The sequence below is a fragment of the Ogataea philodendri genome (assembly GCF_020536065.1).
Source record: "Ogataea philodendri strain CBS6075 chromosome Unknown scaffold10, whole genome shotgun sequence".
Lineage (NCBI taxonomy): Eukaryota > Fungi > Ascomycota > Pichiomycetes > Pichiales > Pichiaceae > Ogataea > Ogataea philodendri.
Genome location: NW_025763818.1, coordinates 299,036 through 325,933, shown reverse-complemented (window position 1 = coordinate 325,933; position 26,898 = coordinate 299,036). Strand labels below are relative to the sequence as shown.

Sequence of the window (26,898 nt, the reverse complement as noted above, 5' to 3'; positions counted from 1 at the left end):
ATATAAATTACGGTTCCAGCCACCGAAGCCTAAAACCGGATCTTGGTTGACGTCCCGCTTCCAGTGTACAGGATCTCGACCTCGAACTCGCCCAAATGCACCCGCAGCATGGCGATTGTGTCAATGTCCAACTTCCCGTTAAGTGCTTTCCGTAGAATATCGGCCCCAATTCCCTTGGTTACGTAAGTGACAGGGATTCGCGGGGTGGTGTACAAACCGGGTGGTATCACTATTCGGTGCTCCTTGCTGATGTACGCCAGAGTTGTATCTTCGTGGCTGGCCTGCGCTTCGATCAGGTCGACCACCACGTCGCTGTTGCTCACCGGGTTGAACACCGTCAGCTCGATCTCCGACGACATTAAATGCATCGTGGAATCCACCAGGAAAATACTGTCGTGTGACAGGATGGCGGGGGTGTTAGATTGACGTGAAACCTTGGGTAATTGCATCGGCACATGAACATTAGATAATAGCTTCCCCAGTCGGGAGTTCCTGTTTCCGGTGACTTCGATCTCGGGATAATATCCTGACAGGTAGCTTTCGAGCATGTGCTCGAGTTTGAGCTTGACCAGGCTATCCACCGGGTCCAAGGTCAATTTCGAGCTCGTGTTGAAGAACATTCCGGGAGTCAGATGCACAGGGCCAGGCTCAATGCTACCGACGTTTGATCCGTTAAATAGTAGATCAAACTTGAGTCCCTCGATGTCGCTATCAAAATTCACGTCGCTGGTAATTCCGGCAGACACTAAGATTTCGCACTTGGCGCTCGTTGACTTCAAAAGCTGCACATCGTCCAACCGAATTTGCAAGTTTCCGTACAGTGAATCGACCGGCGTTCCTGTAGCATTGTATGTGAGATTTGCAGGCAACCCGGTGAATGTGCCCTGTAAGAAATCCGAATCCACTTCAATGTCGATTGTCGAGTTGATTGGAACACTGATGTTCTTACCTGCAATGAAGTCGTTTGCGATCTTCGCCATGGCAACAGGGTCTCGGATCTTGAATGCGGTGTTATCCAGCAAAACATTCACCTGCATTGTGTCATAGTTTATATCGGCGATTTGCCAGTGATCCATTTCCAGCGACCCCCATGACTGTCCAAGCTCGACGACCCCCTTAATTAGAGGGACATTGATGTTCTTTATAAGTATGTTGTTTGGTAGATCAAGCCCAATATGCAAGCTGCTATCGATTATTAGTGAGTCGTCATCTGTCACGTCCATGGCCAAGGAGTCAACTCCCATCGTGCCTAAGCCGCCTCCTGGGATCCCAAATTGGCTCAAGCGCACACTCGCATGGAATTCCAAAGTCTTGAAGAAGTCATTCATCCACTTGGGCTGCTTGTCCAGTTCATCACCTCGGAATACGAGCCGCACTGGAGCGTCTGACAAAATGGTCTTTGCCACGTTCTCGATCGTGGAGCCATCTCCACAATCTTCTTTCAAGTCAGGATCAATAGAAGGGATCCTGAAATGCACAGTCACTTCCCCGGAGTTTGTAGTGAACTGGTCGATCTCTAACTTGGCAACAGCGACTGCTTTGCTGCAAGCAGGAAGCAAAATGGTCCAGCTGAATGCGTCTGATTGGTAATCGACCCACTTGAGATCCGGCAGCGTAATTGTTCCGTTTCCAGTAACCTGGTCCCCATCCAGGGTGAATGCAAAATCATTAAAATCGATCCCGGCTAAAAATTCCTGAATGAACTGGTTTCCGTCCAATTCCACGTCAAAATGGGATTGCAGCGTATGTTTTCCGGACCAGAATCTGCCAACTTTGACACTGGCAGGCACCTTGGCGGCAAATCTAATAAACTGGGGCTCCACGCTGAGTCTATTCAAAAGTTCTGAAGCTCCGGCCAATGGAATGGTGTCAATAGATATCTGTAGGATTTGTGGTGCTGTCAAATCAACTTTTAACGCACTGTTAATTCGAGTTTTCGAGATGGATAGTTTATCTTCTTGTATCAGTGCCGAAAGCTCAATATCGTGGTCAAACGTAGCCTCCACTGTGTGCACATGTTGTAGGATCCGTGCCCATTTTCTGTGGTATCTGTTGTTAATGCGATCGTAATCAAACGCCAGAGTACCATTGACGGTACAGGAAATCGACTCTGATGAGTTCCGATCCACAACAACATGGTCAAGCTCAAAACTCGCTGCTTGAATATAGAGTTGGTCGGTGATTCGTAGGAGGTATAAACAGTTTAGTAGCACCAGCAAGCCTAACACTATTCCGGTTGCTGATACCAGGGTTTTCACTCTGTGGGCCCTGATCTTATTTCGCACTTTAGAAACGGTTCCTATAGGAATAGCGCCAAATGTTTGGACCTCCTGCCCAATTAAAGGGGCCTCCTCGTCATTCATTTCAGGTTAGTTGCAACTGTTTTATCTCCACAAAAAAATTAGATTATTTGCATGTGCTTATGTAATATCTATCTGCTCTATAGTTTTGCCTCGATCAAAGTCTCATCCATGAACTGTTCAGGGATGCGAGTGCTTGGTGTAGCTGTCAATGGGATCTGGGACTTCCATTGGCCAACGTTGGTGATCGGATTTGGAATAGTATGTTCTTTCTTCAACTCGGCCAAAATGGACGTGATGAACTGTGCTTTGTGTTTGAAGTTAGGAACTAATGCTGTAAATTCGTCGTCAAGCAAAGAATCTAAAACATGTTCGTCCACTGTGGTCTCCTCTGTGATCTTCTTCTCGACCAGGCTAGTGAGCTCGTTTGAGCTGACCTCGGAAGAATCGTACTCGGGGTAGTCAAATAACAAGTTGGAGATGATGCTTGATAGGTTTTGGACCAAAGGCTGTTTTGGGATGACTTGACTTTCCAAGTGAACAACCAGCTTTCCATGGTTATCCTTGTCCAAGATGCGAGAGTTGTAGAAATCGACAACCTCCTTCAACTTGATGGTTTTCAATGTTTCCACGTCTAGCTCCCGTTTGTCGAAATCATAGTAGCCAGATGCAATAGAGTTCCAATATCTGGCCTTCTCCTCAGAAAGATTCTTCACCTTTTGCTGCTTCTTGTTAATCACGGCATTAACGTGCTTGTCAAACTCCTCTTCAGTCATGGTAGAAATGGAGTGACCCATTCTGGTGAGGAATCTGGCCATTCTATCAAGCAAATATCCGGTGCTTCTTTCACTTTGAATCAAAAGTCTTAGGCCAAAGGTAGTTCTTGTCTGTCTCACGCCAGAGAAAACAACATATCCCAGTTGTTCCTTAGTTCTCAGACGATCGAAAAACGGCTCATGCACGATCTGGGAAACCAACTCGGTCAAAACACGTTCTCTATTGTCGGTGATCTCACCCAACTGAATGTACGTTTCAACACACGAGTTGATGTTGTCCTCATCAATATTCTTCTTGATGAAATGGAATTCTTGTCCGTATGGGAGATCCAAGGAACGGCCTCTAGTGAACTGGGACTCGGTGTATGGGATGGTTTGATGGAGCTTGGAGGAAATAAGCTCGTTGATATGAGATGCTTCGTGTCTGGTGTAATTTCCGATAACGAACATTTCAACAAAACAGATGCCAAATAGGTTGGACACAAAACTCTTGAATGAGCTGTAAGTAACGGCATCAAAACACTCGATTTCTTCGTCAATCATCCACGACTCGTCATTAATCAGAGAGGATAAGATTGGACCAATCTGACGGAAAGGAACAGTGTAACCAAAGTTCTTCAAATTTCTATGCATTTTCTCCTTGATGACCTTGAATCTCTCTTCTCTATAATCATTCCACATCGACTCGTCATTGGTGAACTTTATCAGGGTATCGCTAACTCTGTCGAGCAAGTTTTCCAGCTTGTGAGAGAATCCACTAATTGACAAAGTCATTCCAGAACGAGCCAATCCGAACTCGTGGTTCAGTCCACCAAGGCTTGCAAGGTAAGAAACACTGTTGAGCTCGTCGTCCAACATCTCCACAAACAGCGACAAGAACACAGAATTCAACGGAGTCGAGGTGGATCCAGGAAGATTAAATTTGAGCGTAACACCCGATCTTGGACCACCGAGTTTTGTGTTGATTTTGAACCAGACCTTGGAACTTGGACTGTTGAAAATGAGTTTGGGATAAACGATTTCGCTGGACTCGTCCTTAGGAGGCTCAACCAACGAGAACTCAGTTGGGATGAAAATGTTGCGGTCTGGTAAACGGTACTCTTCATAATCAGAGCCTTTGTAAATATTGTGAAGCGAGTCAATGATTTTGCTATCAATTTTGGTGGGTTGATACTCAGTTCCATACCATTTCTCGGTGAGAACATTGCCATTCGAGAAGTCTCTCTGTGAGATCAATGTTGCACGGAAGTTCTCTGGATTCAAGAAAGAAAGGACGTAGCTGATAGCTTCAGGATCATACTTTCTGATCACGGAGGTACTCAGAAGCTGGTCAGGAGAGATCTGTGCACGTGGTGGAATGACCGGCATCTCCTCCAATGGATGTTGTCCCTTGGTGTTATAATACTCCAACCCGTGGAGAGAGCCAGCCAGCCGACTAGCAGTTTGACTGGCACCACGCTTCTGTTTGAATTTAAAGCTGGTGATGCTCTTGTCGCGTAATTCCTGAAAAATCCATTCCTGTGGACCCTGAACGTTGAGCATTCTGATGTATTTGAACACGTGCTCCAGAACCTCCGTGTGGTGATCGAGACCGTCATTTGTCAGTTCCACGTTGATGATGAAAGATGAATATCCGGCAGAAATTGGTTCATGGCCACAGCTCAAGCCGGTGGCCCATCCCTTCTGCTTGAAGTTGGCCAACAGTGAACCTTCAGACTCGTGGCCAATTAAGTGAGACAAGTACTGAGCAGGTTTCGACTCCCAGTATGGTCTAGTATCCGGGATCGGGAACGACACCTGTAAAGATCTGAGTTCCATGATCGGCTTGGCATGGATCAGGTACTTGTTGTACTCGTATGCTTGGTATGGTGACTTGGTCTCGATAGGAGGCTTGGCGTCCTTTTGGGCAATATTTGAAAACATGTCCACAGTCCATGACGTCATTGTATCGAGCGATTCATTAGAAATAATAACCAGTCTCATAATGTTAGAAGAGTAGTACTTGGCATGGAACTTGAGCAACTCTTCCCGCACGTCGAGTCCCTGTTTGATTGGAAGGTCTCCCAAAGTGGTCTTGTTTCCTGTGGAGAACTTGTGGTAAGGGTGATTTGGGTTTGTGAGGGATTTGTTGAGTTGATGAAGTCTCCATATATCAGCCTGTAAATTCTTCTTATTTTCTGAGTCAACAGCATTGATCTCTCTGTCTTTGCAATTTGGGTCGAACAACGGCGAGATGAAGAACTGAGAGAATCTGTCTAGTGCTCCGTGCATTGCCTCGTTTGCAACCTCGAAATAATAATTTGTGTGTTCTGACGATGTGAAGGCGTTGCTGAACCCGGAGTTTTTGGAGAGGTAGGAGCTGTATTCGTTCTCTGACGGGTACTTCTTGGTTCCCATGAAGAGTAAGTGTTCACAGAAGTGTGCCAGCCCGGGTAATGTCTCTGGATCTTGAAAAGCACCGACGTTCACGTCCAACGCAGCAGCAGACTTGTCTGTGGTAGGATCAGAGATCACCAGTGATACCAGTCCATTTGGCAGCTTGAGCAATCTGTATTGACGATCATCGATATCAGGTTTTTCCAGATTTTGGCTCAAGACTGTAAATTGGGACATTTGACGGAAAGAAGGAATATTTTGGGCACTAACAAAACGTTTTAAAGCCGGGAGTCTTGTGAGCATAAAAAAGAAATAGCGAACTATATACAATTTAACATTTTCAAGGCAGAGAAATTAGCGTAAAAAGTCGGTGGTTATTAGAATCGATGATGTCATATAGAGTCGTCGTCAAAGACCCATTTTGAGTGTAATGGGTTCTTTGGGGCCGATTTGCAGTACTGGTGGTCTCCCTCGGGACGCGATCCGTCTGTGTTGCCACTGAGCATGCTTTGCACGGAGAGAGAAACCGTACGTAGCGAGTTGGCCGGAGACCATCCATCGTAGAGTATATTAAGGCAAATGTGGCCGTTCGAGTAGATGTGTGGATGTATAGGGATCTTGTTGGGCCCGACAAACTGGACCTGTGGCGGTGCAAATGGGTAATCGTCTTCAATGATAAATCTCAAGCGGTAGGTCTCCGGATACAGTGGGTTGTTCCCCACCTTCATATCCACGTACTGGACAGAGATATCGTCCGAAGGAATCAGCTGCAGACTGTCACTAGCCTGGAATTGTTTCAACTCCTTCAAAATTCGATTTGATCCAAATCCCATGGGAGTATCTAAAACAGAATTTGGTCAACTTTTGGAGATCACGTGTGAAATGTCACATTGTGTCTCCTCAATAGAATACAAACTACACAAACCTCTACACACTTCCACGAGATGTTGGTTTGTCGCCGTGTAAAGCAGCTATTTCCTTGGCGTTTGACAGATTATTATTTTGCTACATGGTCTCGACCCTGGAGGTCCCCGCCATTTTTAAATCTCACCACATATAAAAATTGGCTGGGAAGAAGTTGGAAAAATTCGAGATGTTTCCCAACTGTAGTTTGACTAGTGAATTGGAGAGCTCCAAGATGCTACTTGTCAATAGTTCTAGCCAATCGCATCTTCTGCCCCCAATGCATTTTCCCCTGAACCCCTACAAAACCTTGGGCTCCGCTCCCGCAATTTGAAACCCAAGTTACCCGGTCTTCTAAAAATAACTTCCGAATAGAGCACAAATTCTCATCCGGACAATAACAAAAAAAAGTAATATAAATACACAATTCTTCATTCCCTGTTTTTGTAACAACATGAAGTCGTTCATCTTGCCACTCGTTTTGGTGCTTTCGCACATCTCTCCCGCTCTCGCTACTCCTCCAGCATGCTTGTTGGCCTGTGCTAGTGAGGTCGTGAAGGGATCTTCCCAGTGTTCGTCTTTGAATCAGATCGGCTGTGTTTGCAGCAAGGAGTCCTCGGCTTTAGAATCTTGTCTTCAATCCAAGTGTGGTGACAACGAAGAGGCCGCTTTGCAGGCATTTTTCGACGTCTGCAAGGACGTCGACGTCGACGTCAGCTCCAGCGCATCGTCCTCGAGCTCGTCGTCCAGCTCTTCTAAGAGTTCTTCCAGCTCCTCGAGCTCCTCGAGCTCTTCCAGCAGTGCTGCTCCATCCTCTTCCTCGGCAGTTGTTTCCTCCTCTTCCGAGGCCGTTGAATCCAGCTCTTCCGCTGCTGCCAGCTCGACTGCTGAGCCATCTTCCTCGTCCGTGGCCGCAGTGTCCACTGTTGTTTCCTCTTCTGCTGCCCCAGTGACCTCTTCGAGCTCTGAAGAATCTTCCACTTTGGCCACCTCCACCACCTCCTCTTCTATCGCTAACGAGTCTTCTGCCATCGCCATCCAGTCTTCCGCTGGAGCCGTTGCCCTTGCTGCCAACGCAGCTGGTCTCGGACTCGGTCTCTTGGTGGGACTTATTTAGATACCTAGGTTCTAGACCATCATACCCAAATATTATCCTGTACACCTCGAACCAGATTTTTATAATAATAAAAATCGTGTTGTTTATATTTTTGAAGCGCTTCTCCCTTCATGCTAGACACGCTCCCTTTGAAGCAGTACCAGGAGAATTACCAGGCCATTCTGGACAACAATCCGTTGCCGTACGGCAGTCTCCGTGGAAAAGTCCTGAATAGCGATCAATTCTGGCGCGACCACGGAGACTATGAGCCTGTTCTTCGTCAACACGTTCCAGAGAAATACCACAAATACTTTTCCAGTCCACGCAAGACGCCCCGTGCGCTGGACGACTCAATCGAAATAGGCCGCTCGTACAGCCTGAGCCCCGTGAAGAAGCGCGAGCCCTCGTACGGACATAAGGAGTCGGAGAAACTCGTGGACGATCTGTTTGAGGCAGACAGAAAGCAGTATGTTTCGCGCGCAGACGACGACGATCCGAGCAGATCGCTGTTCCAGCAGACATACAAAGCATTGAGCTACGATCGCAGCGCGCAGGGCGAGAAGCTGAACTCACTGGTGAGGAAGATCAGCACCGAGTTCCAGGAGGTGCGGGACGAGAACGGGGTTTTACGCAGAGAGAACAACAACCTGCGGAGCAAGTTGAAACAGGCCAAGGAGGAGAACCAATCGATCACGTCAGCCACCGAGTTTGTGAAGTCCAAGTTCGACAAGTACTATGCTGAGACCTTGAAGCTTAGGGAAGAGCTCGCTCGACTCAAGACGTCTCCACAAGAGGCCGCGCAGCCACCACAGACGCAACAGACAACGTCGCACCAGACACTGGACGAGCAATTGGCCATGAACGAGGAGAGAATGAAACAGCTGGCCTTGTCGACGCAGCAGCAGCTCGAGGCGCTCGAAACCGAGAAAGCTAGCCTGTTGAACCAAAAGGAGTCTATCCACATCAACCCGGAGATGGTGACTGTGATCACGGTTGGCGACGGGGTGATCAAGGTGGAGCAGAAACAGGCGAACGGCGAGAAGCCGAGCCAGGTGCGGATCCAGCACGCAAACGCCCCACCGACTGCCAAGGAGCCACAGGAGCCCAAAGAGCCAGCCAAGGCGTCCTGCCCCGTTTGCTCGCACGAGAAAAAAGTCAACTTCGAGTCCGACGACGGCAGCGACGACAGCGTCCCGCTCGACGACACGATGATCTACAAGAAAACGCACAAGCCGGGCCTGTTCAGTGCGGCCGCCAACAAACATTCCGAGATAAACCCAGACTTATCGTGGTGATTAATTAGCATCCATCTACGTATAATACACTACCTCTTTTTGCCCTTCTTCTTACTCTTCTTCTTGCCAGCGGACTCCTGTGCTTCCTGCGCAGCGGCCACAGGCTGGGCCGGTGCCTCCTCCGGCTTGAACTCGACGTTACTCATCACACTGGAGAACCCGTCCAGATGTATGGTTTTCTTTTCTTGGTTGTCGGTCTTGGTCATTGAACTTCCGCGCGGACCCAAAACGTTGACCAGTCTGTTGAACTCCTTCGACTTGTACGTCTTGAACGTCAGACAGATGCCTGTCTTTGGATTGAACGTCTTGAACTTGATGACGGCTTTTGGCGGTTTAGTGGTCGATTTCGACCCCGATTTCGAATGCGTGTACGTGATAGACACAGTGGTATCGTCGGGACTGGCCTTGAGCAGGTCCAGCGACTTCTGGATGAACCAGTCGCTCTGTTTGATCAGCGTCATGTCGAAATTTTCAGACAGATTTTACCTGGAAAAAAAAGCACCTTACGTAAGAGTCGTTATGTAGGAGACGAGATGTCGTCTTTAGCGATTGGGCAGGTCGACGCCCGAGTTCTTGCTGGTGCCCATGGCAGGGCTGAGCGGATCGGCGATGTGAATACGTTGCTCGTATTCGGTGGGCTCCATGACACTCGTGTGGCTGGGGTCCTCTATCGAGTCAGTCTTCTCGTTCGTTTCCGCCAGGTACTCTGGCGGATCAGAGTCTGGTGTGCCGCCGCGCACTCTGATCTGTTTCTCCGTGGACGGCTTGGGACCAAAGAAGGTCTCCTCGTCCGAGGGGTAGTGCGGCGGGAGCTGTTCACCTTGGTCGAGCAAAATGTCGTTTTTGATCGTTTTTGGCGAGTAGAACGGCGGGGCGCCAATGGCTCCCTCGTTCTGGTTCTCACAGAAGCCGAGTTTCTTCACGTTGGCCTCGATAAACACAAACCCCATCTGGCCAAGGTTAACGGTCACTTTGCACGGTGCGCCTACAGCGCCGATGCACGGATACAGCTCTGTTTTGAAGTTGCGCACGGCCTCCACGATCCGCTTACCGTTGTGCGTGATGTACACGGACCCATTGGATGCTTTGTAGCCGATTCCGACCACGTCTCCCTCGATCAGCTGTGGCAGAATCACCGGCAGATCGGGGTCGTTCAAAAACGGCTTGTTGCTCAGCCTAAGGAAACCGTCTGTTTGCACTGCAACTGAGTACGGACATGTTCCCGGCATCTGAAAGTTCGGGTACGGTTTGGTGCACAATCCAATGGCAACTGTGCATTTATTGTGGTCAAAACTGTACAGCTTTGTCTCGAAGTAGACTGTGTCGTTCTTTCTGTTTCTGATGGGGATAGGCAGGTTCAAGATTGCAGAGCTCTGCGACCGGCCCACAAACGTGATCTCGGTCAGGTCCTCGACAAAATATGGCACCTTCTTGAACTGCGCCTGACGGTAGTTTGGTTTCTTGGGCTGTAACAGGGCTGTGGTTTCAGAAACCTCGTCGAGCTCAGCGTCCTCCAAGTTTTGCACAAGCTCGGACATCTGGTCCTGGTACGTCTCGAAGTAGAAACTGCTGATGCCGCGGTCTCTGATCAGCAAATAAGTGGTGTCTATCTCGCCTGAAGTGTTGAAATGCAATACAGGGGGCGATATTTCGAAAAACTGTCTTGCAAGAATGAACCGAAGTCTGTCGATCTCGCTAAGCGACTTGTAAAGCGCGTCGTTTCTGTAGTTGGAAGGGCTGTACTTCAAAACATCGCATATTTGGTTGGACTCTAGCTCACTGGCGTCATAGAGGGAGTCTCTAAAGAAAAGGTAGTATATGAGCGAGAAAATGGAAACTAGCAGCAGTAAAGTGATGAGCGTGGAAAATATCACCAGATAAGTCAACTCAACTTCATCAAGCCCGGACGACCCGTCCATCTTGAATCTGAATATGAGGAGAATCGGAGTTGCCTGTTTTATGGGGAAAAATAAATGTAAAAGTAGCCGATAATAAGGTGAGCAATTTTACCCGGCGATCATAGATCACATCTAACATTCTTTACATAGGTACCTTACAGAAGCATTTCCAATGGGTTTTCCACAATGGTCTTGAGAGCTCTGATGTAGTCTCCTCCCTTGGCACCGTCCACGGTTCTGTGGTCGAAAGTACCGGTAATATTAATCACGTCATCAAACACAAATCCGTGCGGGCTGGCTTTGTCTGGCACCGCCTTCTTTTCGACAGTACCGATGGCCAGGATGGCGGATTGAGGAGGGTTCAAGATGGAGGTGAACAAGGTGACGGCGTGGTTCATTCCCAGGTTCGAGATGGTGATGGTTCCTCCTTGGAACTCTTCTGGAGAAAGCTTGTTTTCCTTGGCTCTCTTTCCGAGATCCTTCACCTCCTTGGAGATGGTCTCCAAACCCTTGGTGTGAGCATTCTTCACAATTGGGGTGATCAGACCAGCAGGAGTAGCAACGGCAACAGAAACGTCAACGTTCGAAAATTGTCTGATAACTCCCTCGTTCTCAAGATAGTATGCGTTGACCTCTGGCACTCTCTCGCAGGCCTTGGCAATGGCTTTGATAAGCAGATCGTTCACAGACAATCTGTATCTGTCGTTGGCATTGCTGTTCAACGAAGCTCTGAGCTTGAGCAGCTTCGACACAGAGATGCTAGAAGACACAATGTAGTCAGGAGAGGTCTGCTTGGACTCTGTGAGTCTTTTAGAAATGACCTTTCTCATGGTGGTCAATGGGATGTCAGTGTAAGCTGCAGAAGCAGGAGCAGCAGATGGGCTTGCAGCAGGAGCAGCAGCTGCGGCTGGTTTGTAGTTCTCAACGTCCTTGGCAACAATTCTGCCGTTAGGACCGGTACCCTTGACCTCCTTAAGAGAGATACCTTTCTCCAAAGCAATGTTCTTGGCCAATGGAGAGGCGAAGATTCTTCCAGATGGAGCAGAAGATGTGGACTTTGGTTTCGAGGCCTCCTTGGATGATTCCTTGGAGGATTCCTTTGGAGCTTCCTTGGTCTCTTTCGGAGCTTCCTCCTCCTTGGCAGCTGGGGCTGGAGAAGAACTGTCGCCAGCGTCGGCAGCAGTGAAGTTCTCAAAAGCAGCGACATCGCCAGACTCCTCAACGTACACGGCAACAGGCTTACCGACAGGAATGTCTTGGGTTCCGTCCGGAACAAGGATCTTAGCCAAGAACCCCTCCTCTTGGAACTCAAAGTCCATCGAGGCCTTATCGGTCTCGACCTCGGCAATCGCCTCGCCGGGAGACAATGCGTCTCCCACCTTCTTGTGCCACTTGACCAAGCTACCTTGGGTCATGGTTGGAGACAAGGCTGGCATACCGATAACCGTATGTTCAGGAAACTTGGAGGAGTAGAATCTTGTCAAGGCTGCAAATCTAAGCACTGGGCCTCTGGAAACCCGCATAGCAGGCCGTGAAGCCAATCTCAATGTGGCAATGGCAGACATTTTATATAAAATAAACTTAATTGAGCAAGAGCCTTCCCTAAAATCGTACAATCGCCTGCTGTTTTTTTTCCTCGCCGTAAAAAATCGTGGGTTGCGGAGCGATCTTTTCCTTTGATTAAAGGTAGCGACGATCGGCCCAAGGCCAAAGGACGAATTTTTTTTTCATCCATTTTTTCCATTTTGAACAAAACCATGGTCAACGGTCTGAACTTATCTGAAGAGTCCAAGGAGAGATTTTCCAAAGTCCTCGACACCAGCAAGACTATCGCCCATTACGGCTGGATTCCTTTCATCATCTACGTCGGATGGCAAGCCACTTCCAACAGACCAAACTTGGTCAGCTTGCTCTCCCCATTGCCAACTTTCTAAGGGCGCAAATTTCATATAACAATTACGCTACCTGTCTATAGATGTGTATTTAACATGTCACAGATCGTTTTGAATGTCCGCGTGTACGGAAGCCCCACAACGTTGTAATAGTCTCCGTTCACCCCCTGCATCATCAGGGCTCCAAATCCCTGGATACGGAACCCACCAGCAACCTGTAGTCCTTCGCCTGTCTCGGTGTACTGGTGCACAAACGCGTCCGAGACAGATCTTTCCATGAGAATTTCCGTCACCTCGGTGAACACGGTGATTTTGCAGTTATCTGGCTTCCCCTGCGTTGTCTCGTCACTCAGCAACATCACCACACCAGAAAGAACACGCACCGGTTGTTTCGAGTCCCGCATCTTGCAAATAGCACGGAAATTCTCTTCTTTGGTTTTGGGCTTCTCGTAAATGATTCCCTCGTTCTCCACAACCGTGTCGGCAGAAAGCAGGAAAACCTTGTCTGTCTTACCTTCCTTCTTCAATTGGTCCCACACAGCAAGACACTTGCCCTTTGCGGTCTCCCTGACATACTCCTCTACGGTGAAGTCTGATTTTGGCAGGTTCTCTTCAAAATCAGACGGGCAGATCTCGGGATGGAACCCAATCATCTCGAGAATCTCCTTGCGCCGCGGCGAGGTCGAGCACAGATAGAACCTGTAATCGGAGAGTTTCTCGTACACCGGGTGCTCAAATACAGTCATGATTTGATTAGAGTTTATTCTTGCTGATTAGCCAGTGAAAATTATACACACCTCACACCCCGTGACTAGAGAGCAGCGAGATCATAATCGATGTTGTGCTGTTTCAGCTTCTGCTGTCTCTTCTCGTTCTGTTGCTGGTATTTCTTCTGTAGCTTTTCCCATTTAGCGGTCGATTTGGACTTGTCGTTCTTTAATTGCGCAATCTTGTTCCATGGCACTGGCTTGAATTTCGAGTTGGCTCCCTTGAACAGCTCGTCGTGCACCTTTTCGGCAGGAACCACCGAGCATTTCAGCAGGTGGCCAAAGATCAGATAGTTGTTCATCGTCTCGGCGGCAATCTTGGCGACCTCGGCGTGCTCAAACTCAATAAAAGCGTAGTGTTTCGATTTTCCGGTCTTTTTATTTCTCGACACTCTGAGTCTAGTTATGTCTCCGAATTGGTTGAAATACTTCTTGAGCTCTTCCTCGTAGAATCCGTGAGGCAGTCTTCCGACGTAAACAACGCCGTGCTTGGACTTCTTCGAGCTCTTTGCGGAATGTTGGGAGCTCACAGGAGCAGGCTTCGTAACGGTATGCACAGTATTCTTGGTGGTTATTATCTCAGCGTCATCTTGCTCTGGCTCCTCTTCAGCAGACTCAAACCCTTCGAGCTCGTCAGAGTCGTCAGAAGACTCACTTTCGCTAGGAAGCTCGATTTCATCGTTCTCATGCTCGGGTTTACTTTCTTCTGGTTCTGGAACAGGTTGCTTTTCTTCCTCGTTCTTCAAACTTTTACCGATCTTGCTAGATCTAGTTCTAGTGAGGATAGGCGAGCGGGACGAAACCTTCTTGGAAGGCGGAGTAGACACAGCTTTACGGGCCATTATTATTTAGAAAAAAAATCTTACAAAATTTTTTTTTTTGATCTGAATGAAGCTGGTGCAGAGATGTAGAAGCTGGTTATTTGTTGGGTAGTGAACAAACACCAGAGCTGGGATGAGGTAGGCCCATCCTGATACCTTTGAGTTGCTGCAACTAACCAGACATATGCCATCTTTGCGTATAGCCGATTTCTCGGGGATATGTTCACATTCGAAGTAAAATTCCGTCACATATTATTTTTACCTGATTTAGAAACTTATACGAAGACAAGATAAGAAAAAAAACACGACGGTTTTAGATCTTTTTAGACCTTTTTACTTTTTCAATCCGTTGATCATGAGCACAGTGTTTACAGCAGAAGAGGTTGCGGCCCACAACACTAGAGATGACTTGTACATTGTTTACAAAGGAAAAGTGTACGACTGTGGATCATACTTGGATGAACATCCAGGAGGAGAAGAGGTGATTCTGGACTGTGCTGGAACCGACGCCACTGAACCATTTGACGATATCGGACACTCCGAGGATGCTCTCGAGATTCTTGGAGGTCTTGTTGTCGGAGAACTCAAGGGAGGCGCTACTATGAAGCCAGCTGCAGCTGCTAGTTCGTCGTCGTCGTCTGGCTCGTCGTTCCCACTAATTGCTGCTGTTGGTGTTTTGCTCGCAGCAGGTGCATTCTTCCTTCTTAAGAAATAGGTGGCTAGAGCTGTTTGTGGACTAGATTGTGCAGGCAACGTGCTTACAAAGGCTATAGTTTGTTGAACAGATTATAGAGGTAGATTAATTTATTACCGGTTTCCAGAGCGACCGTCCAAAAGATCCACAACTTGTAGCAGGGTGGGTGAGCGTGTCCGACGACAACACGTCTTACTGGGATCTTGAGATCGACCACTTACTAATTAGTTGTCTTTTATTTGTCGAGACCAACGGTTACCCGGACGCGCAGTGGACGTGTTGATAGGTCGCGTAGAATTGCACCTGAGATCACTATGGCAGCACCAGATGGTATCCCAATTGCTGCCAAGGCCACAGGGCGCGTTTTACCGGGTTTATTTGGTGTCGCCAATGCGCTGGCACGGCGATCGGAGCCCTACTAGGAAAGCGCTTTAACTTTGGCAACTTGTCGCGCGCAGGGTCGGTACAGTCGCGTCGGTAGTCCATGTTGAGATGACAGGTGGTACAATAAGACAACAAACAGGACAATACCCCGTGTAGAGGCAGCTAATAGCCAGTAATGAGGGACAGAAAGCAAAACCCAAAACCCTGGTCTGTTTTGCGAGACAGCACGTCCCAAATTCGCTAAACAGCTGCCCCAGTCAGGCTGTCCCAAACATTTTCGCGGGAATTATTTTTGGTTATTACCTTTGACACCACATGATTCTTTCGTTGCTAAGCATTCTAGTTCTTCTGGCCGGGGCGTTTGGTTTAGAGGATCAGCACGAGCTGGAAAACGGTAAGGCGTTCCAGACGTGCGCGTATGTTGCCAATTACGAAAATTCGCGGTTGTTTTTCATTTCGCAACACCTCACCCCCGAGATTACCATCCAATTCCAAGACGTCCCGGAGGCTTCCATCGACACGCTGATCATTGCTGGACAAGATTTGGAGCAAGTGAAGTTGGACCCGCCTCCTGCAATCAAGGTCTGTGACGAAAGCTCAATCAAAAAGGAATTGTGTACTTACCCATCTGCTGAAGAGCTTGATAAACGGATACCACTTAGCGAATTCATAGATGCCGACAAACACAGCTTCCCGCTAGAACATTACAATTTCGTGCCATCTGAGGAAACTGACCGCCAACACGTTTTTGAAGTTAAAGACACCTCTATTTACTGTGTTGTGTTTATCGCCTCAAACATTCCAGAAGACGTTGGCAAGATTAGCGTGGTTGTGGACTGGAAACAGAGCTTCGGTAACCTGCTGGTGTCGGACTACCACTTCCTGTACTGGGACTTTACTCTGTTTTTGCTGTACGCGTCGCTTTTTGGTCTCTTTGTCGCGTATCTTTATCGGAAAGTGCGTCTCGACAAGACCAATGCTGTTACCTCCACTAATGTTTGGCTCAGAAACTTCACCTTGCAGCTCAAGCTGCTGTTCTTTATTGCTGGTACGTCTGTGGCGTTCTTGGAGTCCGTCACTGTTCTGGCTCTTTTGAACAAACACGGCTACGGTTACTATTCGAGCCTCACGGTGGTGTTTTTGGACGTGTTTTCGCTCACGTTCACGGCTATTTTCACGGTTTGGATCGTGTACAACTGTTTGGTCATCTCTTCTGGATTCCTCTTCTTCAGCAACCTCAAGGACGCTAAGAGATACAAGGTGTTCCGCATTGTGTCAGCTGTCCTGCTCCTTCAATTGCTGCTATACTCAATGGAGGAAGCAACCGTGTTTTCCATTCTGGGAGGAAAAGCTTCTTTCCTTGGGAGTCTGATCTTCTTCGAGCTGGTTTTGGTGTACTTTGCATGCTGCTACTACGCGTTCAACACCTATAAGCAGCTGAAAAACCAATCATTGCGGCTCAAACTCGTCACAACATACGTTCTGCTTACCGTCATGAGTCTTGTTGAGTTTGCTATGCGCATCAGAGTCAACTACGACTTCGGCAACAATTTACTGTTAGAAATGGCCACAAACACCACCATCGTCTACACTCTGAACTATGTCATCACGGTGGCTATTGTGCTGGTGTGGAAGGACGTGAGCTTGCAAAACGGTGAGCTTCTACCGAAATAGCCTGGCCGGTGTAGAGGTTTGTACAAAAACATTTTGGAGGATTTTTTTTCGTTCGTAAACCTCGTTTAAAGAGTAAAAAATTGGCTGTTTTTTTTTTGAGTAAACAGTCAATCGTTCAAAAGTTATTGTTATCAGCTTATTCTTTGCAATTCGAGCAAGATGGAGTTCCTGACTAACAATATTCCGGTTGCAAACAGCACTCTATTTACAGACAACTTTAGAAACTTCGACTATGAGGGTTTGAAGACCACTGTTGTTACAGCATGGCAACAGACTTCATGGTGGTTGATTGTCACTGTGGCTACGCTCGCTGTTGTTTTGTACGACCAGGTGATGTACCAAATTTATAAAGGGTCGATTGCAGGTCCTCGCTACAAGGTCTGGCCTGTTATTGGGCCGTTCTTGGAGTCGTTGGATCCAAAGTTCCACGAGTACCAAGATAAATGGGCTTCTGGACCATTGTCGTGCGTTTCTATTTTCCATAAGTTTGTGGTGATTGCCTCTACCAGAGATCTTGCCAGAAAGATTTTCCAGTCGCCAAACTACGTCAAGCCATGTGTTGTTGATGTTGCTATAAAAATCCTGAGACCTTCCAACTGGGTGTTCCTTGACGGTAAGGAACACTCGGATTACAGAAAAGGTTTGAATCCGCTGTTCACGAAAAGTGCACTGGAGTTATACATTCCCGACCAAGAGAAGATTATGGACGAGTACCTCAAAACGTTTGTTGAGATGACCAAAGACGAGCCAAGCGTGTTTTTCCCAGCTTTCAGAGAGCTCATGTGCGCCATTTCTTTGAAAACTTTCTGTGGAGACTACATTTCGCGTGAACAGATTAAGTCGATCGCCGACGATTACTACTTGATCACTGCAGCTCTGGAGCTCGTGAACTTCCCAGTCATCATTCCTTACACAAAAACTTGGTACGGTAAAAGAACCGCAGACATGACCATGAAAATCTTTGAAAGCTGTGCCCAACAGGCCAAGGAACGTATCAACGCCGGCGGAGAACCTTCGTGTGTCATGGATTTCTGGGTTCAGCTTATGAAGCAGGCCAAGGACGGCAAGGGTGAGAAATCTGCCGACTCCAAAATGGTGATTAGAGAGTTCTCCAACAGAGAAATCTCCGAGGCTGTCTTCACTTTCCTATTTGCATCCCAGGACGCCTCTTCTTCTCTGTGCTGCTGGCTGTTCCAGCTTGTTGCTGACAGACCTGACGTGATCAAGAAGATCAGAGAGGAGCAGCTGCGCATCAGAAACGGCGATCCTCACGTTCGTCTGACCGGTGAATTAATTGACCAGATGAAGTACACCAACATGGTCGTCAGAGAGACCCTCAGATATAGACCACCGGTGATCATGGTTCCGCACGTCACCAAGAAGGCATACCCAATCAGCGAAAACTACACTGTGCCAAAGGGAGCCATGGTGATTCCAACCGTGTATCCTGCTCTGCACGACCCTGAAGTCTACGAGAACCCAGACGAGTTCATTCCAGAAAGATGGGTCGAGGGAGCACCAGCATGGGACGCTCCAAAGAATTGGCTTGTGTTTGGAACCGGTGTGCACAGATGTCTTGGACAAACCTACGTCCTCATGACCTTCACCGCCTTGATCGGAAAGGCTGCCATGTTCCTCAACTTTGACCACAAGGTGACCCCGCTCAGCGAGGAAATCAAGGTGTTTGCCACCCTCTTCCCAAAAGATGATCTGATCATGCAGTTCACTCATAGAGACCCAACGGTTGTTGAGTAATCCTGGGAACTATTTATGCCCCCGTTTTGGAACCCTATTCAAATACACCTGTACACCATTATTGATACTGTCTAGCTACCCCTTTACTCTAAATTTCGCCCAAACCCCGATTACCCGGGGTCAGATTCATTTCACGTGACTTTTCGTCAGTAGGGATTTGCACCGCCACCCTAAACATTCAAAGCCCGCCAATAACAGCCTCATATATCATAAGCAGCGGTTTTTGAGTACGGGAACTAGCCACATTGTGGCTTCCACGCGGAGTGAGACTAGCCTTATATCTAAAAACTTTTATTTGCACTAATCGCTATTCTTCAGCACCACTCATGGCTTCTGTCACTCTTCAACAGGCCTTTGCACAGGTTGCAACCGTCTTGGCTCCGGTCTCCGGGTTCAAGGCGTACTCTGTTGATCCATCGCAGACCTCGTCTCAGATCGAGGCTCTTTCTTCTAATGACTGTTTAGAGTTCATTGAGGAATCCGCCGCTACTGTTCTGGGACTCAAGTCTGTTGACCTTATCCAGCAACTTCCAACCTTGTCCAAAACAACACAGAAATTTGTGATTAACTCTCCAATTGTCAATGACGACTACTCTGCTGTTTTGGCATGTAAAGATCTTGGCTTCCCACTTTTGATCTCGTCCAACGCTCAGGAGTCGCTCGACTTCTCTGTGTTGGCCCAGCTGGTTGCCAAGTTCTCCAAGTCCACTGTGATCCACTTCCATCAAGACGAATCTTCCACCGTCAAGCAATACTCCGACTCTAAACTTTTGAGCACGTTTTCCGATTTCCAAGGTGAGGACCTCGAGTCTGCCTTCGCATCCCTGAAAAAGCTCACTGGAACGTTATACTCCGAGTTCGAGCTCGTCAACTCGTCCTGGTTCACCAGAGTCCAAGACTATTTCCTGCTTTTAGGTAACCAGAACGCTCTGGCTCCGTCGCTTCCTTCTGAAGTTGGACTTATCTCTGTTAAGGTGTACAGACCATTCAACTTGAACAAACTCGAGTCTTTGATCGGCTCTTTCAAGGGCACCTTGCAAATTCTCGAACAGAGCTCTCTCCAATTGGACTTCCAGCCTCTTTTCCTGGACGTTCTGGACCTGCTACCAAACCTGTCGTCTGTGGTTTCTTCGCAGCTGCTCAAGATCGACTCCGAAAACGCAGCCAGTGTTGTTGAAGACCTGTTCGCTAACCTTGACCAAGAAACTCCCGCTCAAAACTTGGTCTTTGGTAAGCCTTTCAACTCGCTGTCATCCACCATTTCGCGCTCGGCCGCTCTTAACGAGGACATTTACGTCAAGCTTCTCCGCCAGGCCATTCCTAACTTGTCCATTCTGAACAACATAATCCTTAACCCTTCGCCAGAGTTTGCTTTGGGTAAGTTCCTGTACGAGGACGAGCAGAGAGCCAAACTGATCGGTTTGGTCGAAGACAACCTTGGACAGTTCTCTTCCTCCGACTTGAGCGACAAGTTTGCTTCGTGGCTGATCAAGGCCAAGGACGGCGAAGAGGTTGATGGTTCTGACTTGGTTGAGATTCTTTCCCAGATCGACACTCCTATTGTGAGAGAAGTTCTTGCTTTGAAAGAGTACTTCACCATAAAGTCCAACTGGCTGATTGGTTCCGACAAATGGTGTTTCGACCAAGGACTGTCCACGTTGCACCAGGTTCTGAGCTACAACAAGAGAGTCAAGCTTCTCATTATCGACTCTGACTCGTCTCTGAACAGAAAGCAAGGCAAGAAGAACGCTGGATTGTACGCAATGAACTACGGCAACTCGTACGTCGCATCTGTTGCTCTGTACTCGTCGTACTCCCAGACCTTAACCTCTCTTTTGGAGGCCAACAACTTCAAGCAAGGACCAGCCATTGTGCTCGCATACCTGCCTCACTACGAGGACCATCTCGAGATCCTTAAAGACACCAAGAGCTCGGTTGACACTGGATACTGGCCTTTGTACAGATACAACCCATTCTTGGAGAACGACGACCAGTTCCAGTTGGACTCCTCGTTCATTAGAAACGAACTGAAGGAGTTCTTGGACAGAGAGAACAGACTGACTCTTCTTGCTGCCAGAAGTCCAAAGCTCGAGTTCAACCTTAACTCCTTGAACAACAAGATTGACAAGAAGATCAACGAGAAGTCCAAGCAGGCCTTCAGCAAGATGTTGGAGAACTTGGGCGGAGAGCCATTGACCATCGCCTTTGCTTCCGACGGAGGAAACGCCGAAAACGTTGCCAAGAAGCTTGGAAGAAGAGGTGCCGCTAAGGGTCTCAAGATCAAGCTTTTGGCTATGGACGACCTTTCTCTCGAGGACCTGCAATTGGAGACCAACGTCGCCTTCATTACCTCTACTTCCGGACAGGGAGAGTTTCCAACCAACGGTAAGCAGTTCTGGGAGGCCCTGAAGTCGAGCACTGTGGACCTTGCCAACCTCAAGTTTGGTGTGTTTGGTCTGGGTGACTCCAAGTATTGGCCAAGAAAGGAAGATGCGCACTACTACAACAAGCCGGGTCAGGATCTGTTCAAGAAGCTCTCGCTCTTGGGCGCCATTGCCTTGACCGACTTGGGACTCGGTGACGACCAAGACGCTGACGGATTCAACACCGGCTACAACGCTTGGGAGCCAAAGATCTGGGAATCTCTGGGAGTCTCTGTTGAGAACGCTGACGAGCCACCTCCAATCACCAACGAGGACATGAAGATCAACTCCAATTTCCTCAGAGGAACTATCCAGGAGGGACTGAACGACACGTCCACCGGTGCCATTTCTGCTTCCGACCAGCAAATGACCAAGTTCCACGGTATTTATATGCAAGACGACAGAGACATCAGAGAACAGCGCAAGAAGGAGGGTCTCGAGCCAGCCTACTCATTCATGGCCCGTGTTCGTCTTCCGGGTGGTATTTCCACGCCAGCACAATGGCTCAAGATTGACGAGCTTGCTTCCAAGAACGGAAACGGCACTTTCAAGATCACCACCAGAGCCACCTTCCAGTTGCACGGTATTGTCAAGTTCGACTTGAAAGAGACCATCAAGGAGATTAACGTTGCATTGATGGACACTCTTGCTGCTTGTGGTGACGTTTGTAGAAATGTTATGTGTTCTGCATTGCCAACCAACTCGCACTTGCACTCGCAGTTGGTGGACACTTCCAAGATCATTTCGAGACAGCTGCTTCCAAACACCACCGCCTACCACGAGCTGTGGCTGGACGACTTGAACGTCGAGAGAGGACTGGAGGGAGGTCCAAGAAAGATCAAGGTTGGAGGAGACACCATTGTGGACTCCGAGCCGCTTTATGGACCAACTTACCTGCCTAGAAAGTATAAGATCGTGCTGACTCTGCCACCATACAACGATGTGGATGTGTGGGCCCACGACGTGGGACTCATCGCCATTGTGGAGAACAACAACATCATTGGTTACAACGTTCTTGTTGGTGGAGGTATGGGTACTACTCATAACAACACCAAGACTTATCCAAGAACAGGATCCATGTTTGGATTCTGTCCGGCCGAGGACATCCACATTGTCTGCGAGAAGGTGATGATTGTCCAGAGAGACCATGGAGACAGAAAGAACAGAAAGCACGCAAGATTAAAGTACACCATTGACGACATGGGAGTTGATGTTTACAAGAGCAAGGTTGAGGAGCTGTGGGGCAAGAAGTTCGATGCTCCAAAGCCATTCAAGATCGACTCCAACATCGACTACTTTGGCTGGTGTAAAGACGAGCTGGGATTGAACCACTACACCTGTTTCATCGAGAATGGTAGAATCGAGGACACTGTCGAGAGACCTCACAAGACCGGTTTGAACAAGATCGCTCACTACATGGTCGAGCACGGAATTGGTGAGTTCAGATTGACTGGAAACCAGCACATTTTGCTGTCCAACATTCCTGACGAGCATCTTGCTTCGATCAAGAGTCTATTGAAAGAGCACACTCTGGACAACCTGAACTTCACCAGTTTGAGACTTTCTTCGTCGTCGTGTGTGGCTCTGCCAACATGTGGACTGGCCATGGCTGAGGCCGAGAGATACTTGCCTGTTCTGATTGACAAGCTGGAAGTGGAACTCGAGAACCTCGGACTCAGAAACGACTCGATCGTGATGAGAATGACAGGATGTCCTAACGGATGTGCTCGTCCATGGCTGGCCGAAGTGGCACTGGTTGGTAAGGCTCCGGGAACCTACAACCTGATGCTCGGCGGAGGTTACAAGGGAGAGCGGTTAAACAAGCTGTTCAAGACCAACGTTGATGAGGAACAAATATTTAAGATCCTTGTGCCAATGTTCAGAAGATGGTCATTGGAGAGACAAGAAGGCGAGCACTTCGGAGACTTCGTCATTCGGGCCGGCTACATCAAGCCGACTCTGGAGGGAAAGACTTTCTGGGACGATCTTCCTGAGGATGTTTGAACGTATTCTTTATAGAAAAATGGAAATGCGATTCTTTATGGACTATGCAATTAGACTAATTATACAGCGGATTCTGGTTATTCCAGGTGTTTGAGAATTCGAAGTAGTGTGAGGTGTTGGACAGGAGTTTCGCGTTCGAGTTCCAAGATGTTTTTGATCTTCAAATCCCAGAACTTTCTGAGCACCTTGTTGAGTCTATTTTTCACCTTTGCGTTAATTTCGTCAGCTTGTTTACGGCCTGCTTCACGGAACGCCGCCTCCCGCTGATCGACCTCGCGCTGAAACCGCTGGATCAGGCGCTGTTTGTGTTTGCGCAGTAAACGCGGCCGTTTCGTAGAAGAACCCATGCAATGTTTATATTATTTACTTTATTTATTTCTTTCTTCCTTACACTACCTGCTCAACGCAGTGGCAAAAAAAAACTAAAGCTCCAAATAGCACTCTTGAATCTTGAAGATGGTTTTGGAAGCGTGCATGCTTGTCATTGACAACTCGGAATATATGAGAAATGGCGATTATCTCACGTCGCGGTATCAGGCGCAATTGGACACGGTGGAGCTGATTTTCAGACGCAAGACGAACTCGAATCCAGAAACCACTGTTGGGCTGATGACGATGGCTGGCGAATCGCCCCGTGTGATCAGCAACTTGACTACCGAGTACGGGAAACTGCTGAGCGGACTCCACGAGAGCCGGATCGAAGGCTACAGCAAGCTTGTGGAAGGGATCCAGGTGGCTTGTCTTGCATTGAAAAATAGACAGAACAAAGCGCAAAAACAGCGGGTGGTGGTGTTTGTGGGATCGCCAATCAAGAGTGACGGCGCAGAACTAGACAAGTTGGCCAAGAGACTCAAGAAGAACGGAATTTCGATCGACTTTATCAATTTCGGAGAACAACAGACCAACACGGAACAGCTCGAGAAATTCATATCGATAGCAAACAGCAACGACTCCTCGCATTTGATAACCGTTCCTCCAGGACCTAACCTTTTGTATGAACAGGTGGACAGATCAGCATTGTTTCAGGAAGAGGGCGGCGCCACAGGTGGGCTTGGTATGGGTGACGAGTTTGGGTTTGATGACCCAAACATGGACCCAGAATTGGCTTTGGCCATCAGATTGTCATTGGAGGAAGAGCGTGCAAGACAGGAAAGAGACCAGCCGCCAGCAGAAAGCAATCTGGAGTCGGTGAAGGAGGAGACCAAGGAGGACGATAAAATGGATGAATCCAACTGATTGAAATTTTTTGAGCCGCAGCTAAGGGTGCTTCCAGCGCGTAGAACGAGGATAAAATGCGGTTTAAAGTGGGCTTTTTCCTAGTTCTTAGGATCTAATAATTCACTTTGCTTAACTCTTCGGCCAGTAAGATGCTAGATGCTGGCTATAAACGGCACTCTGTCAACAAATTCGACCAGGCAAGTCCTCGGTAAGTTCCCTGCCCCCCAGATTTATTGGTTTCGACAAACTAATCCTAGTAGACACAATAATGGCAAATCGGATTCTTCTCCTACCAAAGAAATGCAAACCAGCACCGTTCTGACCGGCCAGTATGTTGCTCATCAACAGGCGCCTCAACAGGACTTTTCGTACTTGATCTCCATGCAAAATAAAACTCTCTTTGCCGTTCCTTTGACTAAGGAGACGTTCTCGGAGGCGTACAGCAAGGGCAAGTGGAACCTCTCTGCGGTTCCATGTCCTTCGTGCTACGCAAACACTACCTTGTTGAGACCTCCTGAGGCGTACAACGAGGGTAGAAGACTGAAAGCTGTTGATCTGTACTCGAATCTTCCCCACTGGAACAACACTCAAAGATTCAATGCGCTTCTTTCCAAGACAATGAAGATGTTCGAATGTAACGGTGCCTCGATCAGTTTGATCGACACGCGGTACCAAATCGTCAAGTTCCACCATAACCTCGGGTTCAAAGAGTGCGCCAGGACGATTTCCATTGACGCTCACGCGATCTTGTCTGCGGGGTTCTTTGCTCTTGCCGATGCGTCGCAAGATTGGAGATTCGCAAGCAGTCCGTTGGTCAAAGGACCGCCCGGGGTCAGATATTACGTTGGAGTTCCGCTTTGTACCAACTCCAAAGACGTGATTGGTGTGTTTTCGATATTTGATGCTTTCCCAAGATCCAGGATCGAGGAGAACACTGTGGCGGTGATGCAGCAAATAGCTGGCGAGATCATGGAGTATCTGGACGACAGTCAGGTTGGGGCCGTGAACACGGGCGCTCCAGGACAGCTGTCACCACCGTCGCCAACTTCCACAGAAGACTCTAAGACCATGCTCAAGAAGTACGGCAGAGCCACCAGCAGTGACATGCTTGGGTCGATCTTCGAAAGAGATGGGTCTGGCAGTCGGTACCAGCAACACAGTCATCTAAGATTCAGCAGATACAGCACTCCTTTGGGAGACATGATCGATTTGAACGTCTGGCGTAGTCTTGTGGGATGTTTGAGTGCGATCAGTGCTTCCAAGATGTTGTCCAAGATGTTAATGGATCGACTTGGGTTCAGTTGTGTTTATGTGATGAACATCAGAATCACCGAGCTGTTCAAGATCAATGCGGACCTTTTCCCAAAAGAAAACGAAATTGAGAGCGAATCGTACAAGTTTAAAAACATGTTACAAGGAGTCAGCGACGAGAACATCAACATGAAGCTATTGGGAGGCGACGGACTGCCTGAGAACCTGAACCTTGCCAGCTTCCAGCCAAACTTCCACTACAAGGCGTTCAAATCAGACTTTGGGCTTCTCTACGACTCGAGAGACCCTAAGGCCAAGTACCATTCTGGAGTGTGCATGCCATTCTTCCGCAGAACCGCCAAACTGGTGAGAAGACGCAAGATGAGCAAGAGCCACCGGGTGTCTGCGAAGACACGTGACGAGCTCCTGGAGCTGTACCACAAGTCTGGAGGGTGTCTGATTGCCTGTTTCGGGCTTGACAATAGAGAACTCACTGATAGAGAGATTGGCTACATCTACAGCTGTGCGTCGATTCTGCGCAGACTTTATTTTATGAACTAGTTGACATAGGATAATATACATGTTTTTTTTTCAATAAATGTTGGTAGCCAGATCTCTGAGTTTGATCTTGTTTGGGTTTTTCGAGTCCACCACGATTATATTGTTGATAACAAGGTATCTGATGAGCGGGTCGTCTTTGTTGTCGATTTCAAGCAGTTTGGAGCTGCCAGAGGTCATGATCGAGTTATTTAGCAAGATCTCCAGCAGTTTTAAGAACGTTTGTTTTCTGTCTTCTAGTTCCTGTTCCGAAAACAGGATCTCAAACTCCTTGCGTAGCACGTAGTCCACGATCAATTTCTTGGAGATATTGATCAGTTTCTTGGACCGTTTCTCGAGCCGGGCTTTTTTCTCCTCGTACGGGTCTCTGCACGAATCGTCCACCTGGTGGTCGAGCAGCTGCTGTTTCTTGGCGAGCTCGTCGTGGATGCGGGTCTGGAACTGCGATTTGAGCGCTGCAAACACCGACGCGGTCGATTCCATGTCGTCCTTGCGCGTTTGCAGACTGGAGTTGGCGGACTTGAGCGATTCGAGAGACTTGGCGGTGCCCTCGATGTGCGCGAGCAGGTTCTCCTCGGTCAACGACAGCCCCACCAGGTCGTTTCTTGGCGGGTGGAACGGGATCTTGGTGAGGGTGTCTGTGAGAGCTATCTGTGTGGACTTGAACGAGCTCTCTTGCTCGAGCGACCGGAATTGTTCGAGCTGTTTCTCTGCCGCCTGCAACAGCCGTTTCTTCAACTGGATCTGGTTCTCCAGGCTCGTCTGGTACGCGGTGTCGTACTCGGTGAACGACTCAAGATCAGACATGGCCGG

The 26,898-nt window shown here is 48.3% G+C and overlaps 26 protein-coding genes across 26 annotated transcripts; 14 read left to right on the top strand and 12 right to left on the bottom strand.

The window, feature by feature from the left end:
• Positions 1-29: 29 nt before the first annotated feature.
• Positions 30-2,363, bottom strand: OGAPHI_000860 (uncharacterized protein; the record flags this gene model as incomplete). The annotated part of the gene is made up of 1 exon (XM_046209001.1): positions 30-2,363. The coding sequence occupies one exon, from the start codon at positions 2,361-2,363 to the stop codon at positions 30-32; it is 2,334 nt and encodes a 777-aa protein (XP_046064517.1).
• Positions 547-1,047, top strand: OGAPHI_000862 (uncharacterized protein; the record flags this gene model as incomplete). Its single annotated transcript, XM_046209003.1, has 1 exon — positions 547-1,047. One exon carries the CDS (start codon positions 547-549, stop codon positions 1,045-1,047), a length of 501 nt encoding a protein of 166 aa, XP_046064519.1.
• On the top strand, positions 1,150-1,590 carry OGAPHI_000861 (uncharacterized protein; the record flags this gene model as incomplete). Its single annotated transcript, XM_046209002.1, has 1 exon — positions 1,150-1,590. The coding sequence occupies one exon, from the start codon at positions 1,150-1,152 to the stop codon at positions 1,588-1,590; it is 441 nt and encodes a 146-aa protein (XP_046064518.1).
• Positions 2,364-2,440: 77 nt separating the features above from the next.
• Positions 2,441-5,689, bottom strand: OGAPHI_000857 (uncharacterized protein; the record flags this gene model as incomplete). Its single annotated transcript, XM_046208997.1, has 1 exon — positions 2,441-5,689. The coding sequence occupies one exon, from the start codon at positions 5,687-5,689 to the stop codon at positions 2,441-2,443; it is 3,249 nt and encodes a 1,082-aa protein (XP_046064514.1).
• On the top strand, positions 2,472-2,762 carry OGAPHI_000859 (uncharacterized protein; the record flags this gene model as incomplete). Its single annotated transcript, XM_046209000.1, has 1 exon — positions 2,472-2,762. The coding sequence occupies one exon, from the start codon at positions 2,472-2,474 to the stop codon at positions 2,760-2,762; it is 291 nt and encodes a 96-aa protein (XP_046064516.1).
• On the top strand, positions 3,257-3,550 carry OGAPHI_000858 (uncharacterized protein; the record flags this gene model as incomplete). The annotated part of the gene is made up of 1 exon (XM_046208999.1): positions 3,257-3,550. One exon carries the CDS (start codon positions 3,257-3,259, stop codon positions 3,548-3,550), a length of 294 nt encoding a protein of 97 aa, XP_046064515.1.
• Positions 5,690-5,844: 155 nt separating the features above from the next.
• Positions 5,845-6,285, bottom strand: OGAPHI_000856 (uncharacterized protein; the record flags this gene model as incomplete). Its single annotated transcript, XM_046208996.1, has 1 exon — positions 5,845-6,285. The coding sequence occupies one exon, from the start codon at positions 6,283-6,285 to the stop codon at positions 5,845-5,847; it is 441 nt and encodes a 146-aa protein (XP_046064513.1).
• Positions 6,286-6,809: 524 nt separating this feature from the next.
• Positions 6,810-7,472, top strand: OGAPHI_000854 (uncharacterized protein; the record flags this gene model as incomplete). Its single annotated transcript, XM_046208994.1, has 1 exon — positions 6,810-7,472. The coding sequence occupies one exon, from the start codon at positions 6,810-6,812 to the stop codon at positions 7,470-7,472; it is 663 nt and encodes a 220-aa protein (XP_046064511.1).
• OGAPHI_000855 (uncharacterized protein) lies at positions 6,992-7,393 on the bottom strand (the record flags this gene model as incomplete). The annotated part of the gene is made up of 1 exon (XM_046208995.1): positions 6,992-7,393. One exon carries the CDS (start codon positions 7,391-7,393, stop codon positions 6,992-6,994), a length of 402 nt encoding a protein of 133 aa, XP_046064512.1.
• Positions 7,473-7,582: 110 nt separating the features above from the next.
• On the top strand, positions 7,583-8,746 carry OGAPHI_000853 (uncharacterized protein; the record flags this gene model as incomplete). The annotated part of the gene is made up of 1 exon (XM_046208993.1): positions 7,583-8,746. One exon carries the CDS (start codon positions 7,583-7,585, stop codon positions 8,744-8,746), a length of 1,164 nt encoding a protein of 387 aa, XP_046064510.1.
• Positions 8,747-8,775: 29 nt separating this feature from the next.
• OGAPHI_000850 (uncharacterized protein) lies at positions 8,776-13,282 on the bottom strand (the record flags this gene model as incomplete). Its single annotated transcript, XM_046208990.1, has 4 exons — positions 8,776-9,189; positions 9,310-10,672; positions 10,804-12,264; positions 12,666-13,282. 4 exons carry the CDS (start codon positions 13,280-13,282, stop codon positions 8,776-8,778), a joined length of 3,855 nt encoding a protein of 1,284 aa, XP_046064507.1.
• OGAPHI_000852 (uncharacterized protein) lies at positions 9,029-9,271 on the top strand (the record flags this gene model as incomplete). Its single annotated transcript, XM_046208992.1, has 1 exon — positions 9,029-9,271. The coding sequence occupies one exon, from the start codon at positions 9,029-9,031 to the stop codon at positions 9,269-9,271; it is 243 nt and encodes an 80-aa protein (XP_046064509.1).
• OGAPHI_000851 (uncharacterized protein) lies at positions 10,375-12,117 on the top strand (the record flags this gene model as incomplete). Its single annotated transcript, XM_046208991.1, has 3 exons — positions 10,375-10,452; positions 10,806-11,495; positions 11,563-12,117. The coding sequence occupies 3 exons, from the start codon at positions 10,375-10,377 to the stop codon at positions 12,115-12,117; spliced, it is 1,323 nt and encodes a 440-aa protein (XP_046064508.1).
• A 65-nt stretch (positions 13,283-13,347) lies between the features above and the next one.
• Positions 13,348-14,145, bottom strand: OGAPHI_000849 (uncharacterized protein; the record flags this gene model as incomplete). Its single annotated transcript, XM_046208989.1, has 1 exon — positions 13,348-14,145. The coding sequence occupies one exon, from the start codon at positions 14,143-14,145 to the stop codon at positions 13,348-13,350; it is 798 nt and encodes a 265-aa protein (XP_046064506.1).
• A 334-nt stretch (positions 14,146-14,479) lies between these two features.
• On the top strand, positions 14,480-14,839 carry OGAPHI_000848 (uncharacterized protein; the record flags this gene model as incomplete). The annotated part of the gene is made up of 1 exon (XM_046208988.1): positions 14,480-14,839. The coding sequence occupies one exon, from the start codon at positions 14,480-14,482 to the stop codon at positions 14,837-14,839; it is 360 nt and encodes a 119-aa protein (XP_046064505.1).
• OGAPHI_000847 (uncharacterized protein) lies at positions 14,545-15,540 on the bottom strand (the record flags this gene model as incomplete). Its single annotated transcript, XM_046208986.1, has 2 exons — positions 14,545-14,860; positions 15,506-15,540. The coding sequence occupies 2 exons, from the start codon at positions 15,538-15,540 to the stop codon at positions 14,545-14,547; spliced, it is 351 nt and encodes a 116-aa protein (XP_046064504.1).
• On the top strand, positions 15,518-16,876 carry OGAPHI_000845 (uncharacterized protein; the record flags this gene model as incomplete). The annotated part of the gene is made up of 1 exon (XM_046208984.1): positions 15,518-16,876. The coding sequence occupies one exon, from the start codon at positions 15,518-15,520 to the stop codon at positions 16,874-16,876; it is 1,359 nt and encodes a 452-aa protein (XP_046064502.1).
• Positions 15,995-16,607, bottom strand: OGAPHI_000846 (uncharacterized protein; the record flags this gene model as incomplete). The annotated part of the gene is made up of 2 exons (XM_046208985.1): positions 15,995-16,448; positions 16,528-16,607. 2 exons carry the CDS (start codon positions 16,605-16,607, stop codon positions 15,995-15,997), a joined length of 534 nt encoding a protein of 177 aa, XP_046064503.1.
• A 159-nt stretch (positions 16,877-17,035) lies between the features above and the next one.
• OGAPHI_000843 (uncharacterized protein) lies at positions 17,036-18,631 on the top strand (the record flags this gene model as incomplete). The annotated part of the gene is made up of 1 exon (XM_046208982.1): positions 17,036-18,631. One exon carries the CDS (start codon positions 17,036-17,038, stop codon positions 18,629-18,631), a length of 1,596 nt encoding a protein of 531 aa, XP_046064500.1.
• OGAPHI_000844 (uncharacterized protein) lies at positions 18,167-18,607 on the bottom strand (the record flags this gene model as incomplete). The annotated part of the gene is made up of 1 exon (XM_046208983.1): positions 18,167-18,607. One exon carries the CDS (start codon positions 18,605-18,607, stop codon positions 18,167-18,169), a length of 441 nt encoding a protein of 146 aa, XP_046064501.1.
• Positions 18,632-18,957: 326 nt separating the features above from the next.
• OGAPHI_000840 (uncharacterized protein) lies at positions 18,958-23,058 on the top strand (the record flags this gene model as incomplete). Its single annotated transcript, XM_046208979.1, has 1 exon — positions 18,958-23,058. The coding sequence occupies one exon, from the start codon at positions 18,958-18,960 to the stop codon at positions 23,056-23,058; it is 4,101 nt and encodes a 1,366-aa protein (XP_046064497.1).
• Positions 19,093-22,203, bottom strand: OGAPHI_000842 (uncharacterized protein; the record flags this gene model as incomplete). The annotated part of the gene is made up of 5 exons (XM_046208981.1): positions 19,093-19,441; positions 19,612-19,781; positions 19,927-20,430; positions 20,515-21,489; positions 21,571-22,203. The coding sequence occupies 5 exons, from the start codon at positions 22,201-22,203 to the stop codon at positions 19,093-19,095; spliced, it is 2,631 nt and encodes an 876-aa protein (XP_046064499.1).
• Positions 22,234-22,548, bottom strand: OGAPHI_000841 (uncharacterized protein; the record flags this gene model as incomplete). Its single annotated transcript, XM_046208980.1, has 1 exon — positions 22,234-22,548. The coding sequence occupies one exon, from the start codon at positions 22,546-22,548 to the stop codon at positions 22,234-22,236; it is 315 nt and encodes a 104-aa protein (XP_046064498.1).
• A 456-nt stretch (positions 23,059-23,514) lies between the features above and the next one.
• OGAPHI_000839 (uncharacterized protein) lies at positions 23,515-24,294 on the top strand (the record flags this gene model as incomplete). The annotated part of the gene is made up of 1 exon (XM_046208978.1): positions 23,515-24,294. The coding sequence occupies one exon, from the start codon at positions 23,515-23,517 to the stop codon at positions 24,292-24,294; it is 780 nt and encodes a 259-aa protein (XP_046064496.1).
• Positions 24,295-24,432: 138 nt separating this feature from the next.
• Positions 24,433-26,088, top strand: OGAPHI_000838 (uncharacterized protein; the record flags this gene model as incomplete). The annotated part of the gene is made up of 1 exon (XM_046208977.1): positions 24,433-26,088. One exon carries the CDS (start codon positions 24,433-24,435, stop codon positions 26,086-26,088), a length of 1,656 nt encoding a protein of 551 aa, XP_046064495.1.
• Positions 26,089-26,118: 30 nt separating this feature from the next.
• OGAPHI_000837 (uncharacterized protein) lies at positions 26,119-26,892 on the bottom strand (the record flags this gene model as incomplete). Its single annotated transcript, XM_046208975.1, has 1 exon — positions 26,119-26,892. The coding sequence occupies one exon, from the start codon at positions 26,890-26,892 to the stop codon at positions 26,119-26,121; it is 774 nt and encodes a 257-aa protein (XP_046064494.1).
• Between the last annotated feature and the right edge of the window lie 6 nt (positions 26,893-26,898).